The sequence below is a fragment of the Astatotilapia calliptera genome, chromosome 23 (genome assembly GCF_964374335.1).
Source record: "Astatotilapia calliptera chromosome 23, fAstCal68.1, whole genome shotgun sequence".
Taxonomy (NCBI): Eukaryota; Metazoa; Chordata; class Actinopteri; order Cichliformes; family Cichlidae; genus Astatotilapia; species Astatotilapia calliptera.
Window position 1 is genome coordinate 34,040,153 of NC_137443.1, and position 9,952 is coordinate 34,050,104.

The following is a 9,952-nucleotide window of genomic DNA, read 5'->3' on the forward strand; positions in this document are numbered from 1 at the left end:
TTTTACTGGAGCTTGAAGACACTCATTAGTTTACAACCTTGATTTATTTTTTAATCTTATAAGTTGACCTCCTGTAGAACTGCAAAACTATCACTGACAAAATTTCCCAAAAGCTGCTTCGGCTGTTTGAACACCTGTCACACTGATCTAACCTCCCAACCGACACAATTCATAAAGTGAGTAGGCTGTCCCTTTTCACGCGATGTAATTAGACAGAAATGAATTAGAAGGAAGTCTGTCTTTACTTTCAAAAGAGCAGAACTGTCTGCTAAGGTGAGTGAAAACAGAGACTCTTACGCGCAAACGTACCCGTTTGTGTTCCTGCTGCGCGCCGCCTCGACTGAGGCTGTCCTGATGCTGCTGTGGAGACATGTTGTCCATCCAGCCTCCAGACGCCCTCCGGCTCACTGTCCAGCTGTCCTCGGGTGATGCAGGAGTGAAAGAAATCCCATTAATAAACTCCGACTCCCGGAGATACGAACCATTTCACCACAAGCTAAAAACTTGTTTGCGATTAGATCGCGTGAAGGAAAAACTACACGAAGGAAATTTAATATTAAAAAAAGAAATAAAGAAGGAAAAAAGGTCGGGAGGAAAACTAGCTCAGGTTTCGTCTATCTCTTTGCCATCAACGAATAGCCGTGCTCATGCGTCTCCTGTCTAGATTATCAGTTGCTTTGCCACTTCTTAAGGCGTCTTTACGCATAGAACGGAGGCGGCGCCATAACGCTGCAAAAAATAGGTCCACCTATTTTTAACCAAACTGTTTCATTCACTCAGCGAACAATCAGATTTACCCGAAAACAAACAATGCTAAAGGTATGATAAGCTGTTTGCTTAGGGGATCAGCTTTTATCGAGAATTCTACAGGGATTCAGCAAGTGGGCCAATGAAGTTTCATTACTCAAGCAAACAACATTAGAAAAAAGTCCCGTTATTTTTACTGTCAGCTCGTTACTGTGTGCTGAATGAGATCTCTGTAAATGAGTTTATGTGTTAGATTGGTCTCTTGTTAAATCAAGTGACACAATTACCTCATTATCTAATCTGAAGTTAAATCAGAGTGTAACAGTCTGAAGACCTAACGTGCATCTTTTCAAAAACATCCAAAACCCAGTCAGTGACACCTTTGTAAGGCCAAAATGTTAAACTTTTACGCATATCCCAATCTTGAGATGCCATTTTTATAATGCTAGCTGTTAAAAACATTGGTTATCAGTCATCACCTCATGTTATGAATATGAGATAAGTTTCTTTTGTTGCAATGTCCCGAGAACTAAACTGATATAAAAACATGAAAACAGGAGGCTACTCAGGCACATTTGGGAGCTTTTCTATGTTGACTAGGTATGTTGGTATGAATTATCCCACTTTTTGTCAGTCATATGGAAAAGAAAGTTTTCACAGAACCCTTTAATGACTTAAAATAATAATTTTCAGTATGACTTTATCAGTCTCTCACTTCATTATCAGGTCACATCAAAGGTCAAGGTCAAGGTCAAGGTCAGATTTATTTATATAGCACATTTCCAACAGCCGATGCTGCACAAAGTGCTTAACAATAACAATAAAATTAAAAACTACAGTGTAATACAATAATAACAATAGAAACAATAAAATAGAAGAATTAAAACAATACTAACTAATTCAGATAAATCCAAAATGCTTGGGTCATAATGTGTTAAAAGCCAGAGCGTAAAGGTCACATGACTATATCTAGTTAGCTAATTTTGGTCCACTGTTGTGTACAACATTGCTTCAGTTCACTGAGGTTTGTGGACATCTGTTTATACATAATTCTCTTAAGGTCTTGCTGCAGGATTTCAATCCGATTGTTCAGTCTGACGTCACTAACCGTGTCTGGACCTAAACTCCGCTGCAGGTCCATATATCAAACAAAGTATGGCATTACTGAGAGTTGAAAAACTGTCTAAAGTCTTTCATCTTTAATAAAATGATCAGCGTTCTGCTCTACCAGGTGTAACAATTGAGTTTAACATCCAGGCATCCATGAAAACGGAATTTATAACATTTAACGGAGTTAGAAGTTAGCAGGGAGTTAGCTCGCTAGCTTCTATCTAAATACAATATAGCATGTCCTGACTGCGGGGTTTTGGAAACAAATTAAAACATACAGCTCTGCTATCACTTCCAGCATAAATGAAGACAGAAAACTAAACAGCAGTGACGTTTGTAGGGTTACTGAAGTTGGGCTAGCTGGTATATAATGATGTGCTACGTGATCGCTAGCGACACAGCTATGTTAGCATAACATAAACAGTGAAGCTGGAGGACGAACACTAACACTTTTCCACTTATAAAAGTTAACGTTAAGGTTCCTGATAGTTAGAGACAAATGCAATCGCATGGCAGGATGCTGTAAACGGACCAAACTTCAGTCAGGAGAACAACTGAGATAATCCATCCACAATACAAGGTTAGTCATTAATATACTGCAACAACATGGGAATAGAGCAGCTGTGATAGAATACAACATTAACGAATCAATGGTACAGAAGTGGAGGAAGCAAGAAGAATGAGTTTAATAAAGTTTGATTTATCTGACTGCTTTGTTTCGCTTAATGTGCCTTATAATCCCGTGCACCTTATGGTCCGAAAAATAGGTACTGCACACTGCAGTTTAATGTTGCAAAGCACCTCTTTTTAACTTCAGTGGATATTATACATGGTTATGCTCAGGATATGTCAGCCCATTTCTACTGGAAATGCCTTTTGGTTAAACTTTCAGCAAGGAATTTGCATTTGCACTGTTACATTTTTATAAAGCTTTAATGTACATAAAAACCAGCTTCTTGTTTAAGTGAAAATAAATGGAAGGTTGTCTTTTTGTGCTAGTAATGTTGTGGAGTTGTATTTTGTCTGGCATCAATTATATCGTCAGTTATATCGTTATCGCAAATTTTCAAATACATATCGTGATAAATATTTTTGGCCATATCGCACTGCTCTAGTAGTGAAGACAGTCAGGGGTAAGAAAACAGTCAGCTATGTTAGCATAATATAAACAAGCTAACTTTTTTTCCACTCAATAAAAGTTACCGTGAGTGTTCTTGGTGGTCAGGAACAAATGTAATCGCATGGCAGGATGCTGTAAAAGGACCAAACTTCAGCCAGGAGAACAACTGAGATAATCCATCCACAATACGAGGTTAGTCATTCATATACTGCTGCATGGGCTGGGCTGTAGTTACATTCTAAGGTTTTAAAAACTGAGCTTAAATAAATGATTAGCGGTAATAAAAGCCGAGGGAGGTCAACAGTGATCACTGTCTGTTTTAGGAGCTTTTTCAGATCAAATATAAGAAAATACATAACATTGAACATGTTAACAACACAAAAGCCATATTAAACACAGACTACTTTAGGCCTGGAAGTAGGATTCGTTGCATCATCACTGAACAACCGGATAGGGTTGAGGTCAGAACTTTGCATCATTTTAACACCTCGATTCTTTTATTTTTCAGCCATTGTGTTATAGATTTCTTCTATTTCATGACCCAATTTCATATTTGACTCTAAAATACTCTGGTTTACAGAGTTCATGATTGACTCAATGACCACAAGGTGCCCAAGACCTGTGGCTGCAAAACAACCCCAAATCCTCACCCCGCCTTGCTTGATTGGTATGAGCCATTTTTGCTGATATGCTGTGTATGGTCTTCACCAAACATGGTGCTGTGCATCATTACCAAACATCTCCACTTTAGTGCAGTCGGTCAAAAAGACATTGTTGTAGAATTGTTAAAGTTTGTTCAGACTTTGCTGTCATGTTCTTTTTAGAAAGAAGAGGCTTTCTCCTAGGAACCCTTCCAAACAAGCCATAAGTGTTCAGTCTTTTCCTGGTTGTATTGTGAAAATTGAACTTTAACATGCCAAATGAAGCCCATGAAGTTTTTTTTTTTCTTTTTTCACTTTGTGCCTGTTCTGACCAAACTCAGCACCCAGGAAATCCACTCATGGAAAGATTGCCAACTGTGTTAAATGTTTTCCACTTATGAATAATCTTACTGCGGAAAGTTTGGATATGGCCTCATAAACCTTCCCAGATTAATGGGCAGCAACAGTTCATCATTTCTGATGTTTTTCATCCTTGCTTTTGTGTTAAGAGGCATCTGAATGCTGCAGACCTACAAACTGCCAAAACCTCTGCATGTTTCGAGGTGCACACACTTGATGATGAATTAATTAAGGGTGTACTAAGTTTTTCACAAGACTACAGTCTTTTTCCACATGAATCTAAATACAAGTAAATCATAATTTAACAGTTTTCATTGTTTTTGAATATCAATGTACATCTATAGATAGAAGATTTAAGGGGGGAAAGTAAACTAAAAAGGGTTTAGGACTTTAGATTAACTTATTTGCTTCCATTTCTTACAGTAATAGCGCTGCTCTCAACTGGATAAGAGGCAATTTTATAATGTCTCCTTTAACAAACATAAGAAAGCTGGCTAAAATAACATTCTTAAAAATATATCTTTATCCTAACTTCCAATCAAAACTGAAAATTAGAGGTTAACACTGAGTCAATAACGCTATTGTTTTTTTAAATTTAAAATAGGGTTTTTTTTGTTTTTTTTGCAAATGGGTTTAAACGTTCTATCCAAGTACTACTACTTTGTTTTCACATTTTACAATTTGTCAATGGTTACATTTTTTTTAATTTTGTCCACACTGGGGGAAAATGAGAATTTAAGTAATGTCATATTACAATTTAAGTAGAAAAACATGAAATTCAATTTTCCTGTGAGAGCGTTGACAGGCCAGCAGGTAGAAATTTATTTTAAAACCCCAGATTAGTCTATTTATGTTCCTGTTATCGAGTCTTTCATAGTAGGAAATATAGCATACAACACTTCATTTTCATTTATTTTAAATCCCACTTAAACTGAAAGAAGTGTTCATCAGATTGTTGATACGTGTTGGGCTTGGTACTGAGTGGAAAATACAACGACAAGTAGAATTTCACAAGAAACAAAAGCAAACTTGGATAAGAGTACGAAACAATACACTTAATTCTGCTCAACAGGTGTTTTTCTTTCCCTCTTTATCCTTTTAATCCTTTGGCGACCTCTCCGTATTGTTTTTGGACCGTTTCCTGCAGGTCAGGAACCATTGCTTCAGGGTCATTTAAGTATGTTAAGAAATTTGCATGCAAGAACAACGGGGGCCGCTTCAGAACATTCGTGCTGCATGTTTCACAGTAATTGTTAAGGCTTTGGAAAGCAGTGTATCACAAAGTATTTGAAAGTAACTCCAGTTTCAAACAAAATGAACTTTTGCCACATTAACAGATGTTATTTAAATCCAACAGACATGAGTTATCAGAACAGTGCGAGTGTGACACTCACATTCGGCTGAAGACATTATTAGATTCCTGCGTGTAACAGTGAAACAGTCACGAATAGTACCGACTGTAATCTAGGCCACAAGGTTGTAATGTAGTATATTCAGGGCTTAAAGATTATGATTTGCCTTCAATTGAATTTCACATAAATATGTACTCTTGCATTCATAATGCAGTGTATAAGACCATAATAAAGGTTATTGTGGCTAAAGTTGATTTAATCTCAGAGTGCTTGTTGGAAACAGAGCAGGGAGTTAAGTTAATTCAACGCAGCACGTAGTCAAAAGGAAAAATTACTATTAGCCCAAAAATTGGTTGTACTTCTAGAACCAGAAGTGGGCCACAAACTGGGCTAAAGAAGAACTAGGCCACAGAAGAAGACGAACAGAGACTAGGAGTATTCATTCCCCAAATTGGCCACGATCAGCCCCGTTAAAACTGGATCACTTCAATGATTACCTTCCTTCATGTTGATAATGAACAGCCTTGGGCATGACAAAGAAAAGCAACATGCCCCTCCTTGGCGGTTCCCAACCTTTCTGCTACAAACACACTTTTTCCACCCTCAAAGCATCAACCAGCTCTGACTGTGTCAAAGATGTACTCACATTTTACTGCAAGTCTGCCAGACCTGAGCAAGACTGGGGAAAAAGCCTTTTGGTAAACTGAAAAATGACGATCAGTAATAAACTGTATCATTTTAGGAACCATTTGTCAAATGTGATAACTAATACGTTCTAAATAGGCATTGTGTAATACATGTTGAACTAACAAACAAGCTACTATTACATGCCAGGACTCGTGCTTGTGTGACAGCTAAAGATATTTCCTGTCCCTGGGATCCTCTGACACACCAAACTCTTTTCCTCCTACCTGCCAGCTCCATATTCAAAATCATTACATATATGATACCCAATAATCAATGATCCCTCGTCTGGACATCTTTCATTTTTGTTTTATTTAAAGAACTTTTTTTTTTTTTTTTACCACGTTTGAACTTTCATGTTGATCCACTACAAACATCATTTTGAAAAAGTTGGGACACTGTGTAAAATGTGAATAAAATCAGAATGCAATGACTTGCAAATATTATAAACCTATTTTTAAATCCACAATAGACCATAAACCACCAGTCCAACCACTCATCATCCTAGTACACATCTAGGATGATGACATCGAGCTGTCATATTTGACAGCTCGATGTCGCTCGAGCAGCATTCTAAGCAGCTGGTCCGAAACTGTTTTTATCATTTACGGAATATTTCTAAACTCAGACTAATGGTATCAAAGCTTGAACTTGAGATGATTATTCATGCTTTTATTTCTTCTCGTTTAGACTATTGTAATGGCCTTTTTACTTGCTTTAACAAATCAGCCTTAAATCGTCTTCAGACTGTGCAGAATGCTGCAGCACGTCTCTTAACAGGCACCAAGAGAAGATCGCATATCACTCCAGTCTTGGCCTCCCCTCACTGGTTGCCTGTAAATTTTAGGTTTCATTTTAAAATTTTAGTTCTAACCTTTAGTGGTCAGGCTCCTCGATATTTATCTGACCTGCTGAAACCACATACATCTTCTCGGGCTTTAAGGTCATTAGATCAGAGACTGCTGGTGGTACCGTGCTCTCGTTTTAAAACCTGTGGTGATCGGGCCTTTCAGACTGTGGCACCACGGTTGTGGAATTCTCTCCCACTGTCTCTTCGCTGCACGGACGCCATTGATTCTTTTAAGAAACAGCTGAAGACATTTTTATTTAGAAAAGCATTTGATTAATTTCTTCTTATGCTGTTTTTATAGGTTTATTGTTTTACATTGTTTTATTTACTGTTATATTGTTTTTATATGCCCATTTTCTGTGTTGTAAAGCACTTTGTGATTTTTATCTGTGAAAAGCACTATATAAATAAATTTTACTTACTTACACACATATATGGTGTCAATTTCAAAATCCTACGCCGTTTTGTTCTCAAATAATAGCATTCACGAGGTTTTCAGAAAACATAACTTCTGAACTCCAGGCCGAGGTGACTGACATTCGAACTCATCCGAGATTTTAGCAGATGCACCTATGGTATCAATTGAGCTACCAATGAAGCTCCTACGTCGCATCATTCTTGAGTTATCGCATTCACAAATTGAGGTGTCCATGCTGTCCAGTGGGGTGATGACAACACCTCCCATCAGCCTTTTAACAGTTGAGGGGTGAAAATGTATTTTGAATTTGGTGGCAGCAACACATCTCAGTAAAGTTGGGATAGAGTTTTAGTTACCACTGTGTAGCATCCAGACTGCAAATGTGTGGGAAGGTTTGGCTGCAGGTTTCTACTACGACAAATCCATTCTGTAGCAATAGGTGCAGGATCTGGTTTGGCATCGTCTTACTAACATAATCAAAACCTCTAAAAAACAAAACCATCATAAGCATTTGTTGCTCTAAAACCTGTATATACGTTTCAGCACTGATGGCGTCTTTCCAGATGTGGTATATGCGACTTCCAGTAAAAATGATGAATGAATGAACTTGGTGTTTATGACAAGCCACGTTGCATCTCTCCTGTCCAGAAGATGCAGCAACCATGTATTCCATAACAAAATTCCAAATTTTGATTCCTATGAGCACAGGACAGTTTTTCACTTTGCCGCAGTCTGTTTTAAATGAGTTTTGGCCCAAAGAAGGTCAGCAGAATTTCTGGATCATGTTCAAATATGGCTTCTTTGCTTGATCTGCATTTATGGATGATACAGCAAACTCTCTTCTTCTAGAAGTGTTCCTGAGCCCATGCTGTATATTCAATGAAAACATACTCGTTTTAAACGCAACGCTGCTCGAGGACCTGCAGATCATAGACATTCCACATTAGCTTTTGGCCTTCTGCTGTGCACCGAGATTTCTCTGAATTTTTCAGTGACACTGTAGATGATGAAATATTCAACGTCTTCACAATTTTACACTGACAAATATTATTCTCAGTACTATTGAATTTGTAGGGGCTTTTTTTCCCTCTTTTTTTGCAGATTGCTAAACTCCTGCCCATCGTAATTAATTAGTTGCACATATGTTCCAGAAGAGTTTTCTTTTCAGTATCATTTACTTTATCAGCTTTTTCTTGCCCAACAAAGACACATGTTGCCGCCACCTAATTTAACTATATATATGTATTCTTGTTCAAAAGAAATTTTTCTAAATAATTCGTTAGTTTTTAAGCCTTCCTGTCTTAAAAAGAAATTGACTAAAAGTATAGACAAAATATGAAAAATAGCGATTACAATTCTGTAACCAAAATGTCCTCTGTTGAAGAGATAGTACTTAGAATTGAACTCCGGCTGGGCAGTGGGTCAACGTACCTCTTATTCTTTTATTTATTTGTTTGCCTGTCTGGCAGTGTAGCAGTGAGAATTGTTGTCTGAAGGCCAAACAAAAAGCCCAACAGATTTATTTTCACAAGTGGACCATTACGTCTTTTGCTACAAATGGTCCACTTGATAGTCGTAGTTTATTAGAATTTTTTCATTTTTATTTTGAGTTATTACAATCATAACAGACAGGACTGGGGGATGGGAAAGAAGAAAGGAGAAGTTGGGGAGAAAGTTAACAGAAGACGAGGAAGAGAAAGAGAAAACACACACACACACACACACACACACACACACACACAGAAAATCTGTTTGACTACCAGTTGAAAAAAGCAAAGAAAACAACACAGTAGGGAAACCACAGCAACAACCAATATATGCATAAGTAGCAGTAAATGATAAATATTAAATGTTAAAGAACACCATAAAGTACTGATGATACATAACATGTTTAGAGGCAGCAGCCAATCCAGACAATGTGAACACCTGTGTGTGGGAGCGTTTAAGTATTTAATAGTAGGTACATGGAGCCACAGGATGGAGGAGACCCAGGGCCCAGACATTCAGATAAAATACTCCCTTGTAGTTAGACATTTAATGACAAAAAGTGGCTTTAAACCCCAGGGTAATCCTTCATGCTGTATCAAGAATAAAACAAAAAGACTATTATTAAAAACTCAGATTTTATACAGCTGAGGCCATATTGCTACTGTGACACAGAAAAAATAAGGAGTACTAAAGGATGACTGTGTAGAACCTAGAGGTGGGAATCACCATACATCCCATGATACGATATTATCACAATACTTAACGCACGATACGATATTATTGCAATTTTTAAAAATATTTTGCGATATTCAGATTCTGTACATAAAGGTAAACTTTATCAATATTCATTTTATCTAATATCAAAGTCTCACACTCAGTCTTTCTCTCATTTCAGTCAGTTTTATTGTTGACAAACTGAACGGTTTGTATTACAGTCTAGTCCAACTTAACTGAATGCAACCATCTGGTACAATTATAGCTATTCTGAACTATGAAATTTATGAAAACTATGCAGCCCCTTCAGCAACTGAAGAATTTGAAAGTAAATTATTTACCATTAAATTAAAACAAAATATAATTTTACATTAAATAAAAAAGTTTTAAACTTAATTAAAATAAAACATGTCTTAAATTAAAATAAGTAAACTGTCATGTTTATTGCTGCCAAAAAACAAGTTAAAC

General features: G+C 37.0%; 1 protein-coding gene across 2 annotated transcripts in view; it reads right to left on the bottom strand.

Moving 5' to 3' along the window:
• The window catches only part of LOC113015974 (rho GTPase-activating protein 20-like), a 30,624-nt gene extending 29,827 nt beyond the window's left edge, over positions 1-797 (bottom strand). The window contains exon 1 of one of the 2 annotated variants that reach the window (XM_026158377.2): positions 310-797. In XM_026158377.2, coding sequence (XP_026014162.2) covers positions 310-381 — 72 coding nt within the window. In that variant the 5' untranslated portion in view covers positions 382-797. The remainder of the gene's footprint in view (positions 1-309) is intronic. The other variant, XM_026158378.2, reaches the window with a different exon arrangement.
• Positions 798-9,952: the final 9,155 nt, after the last annotated feature.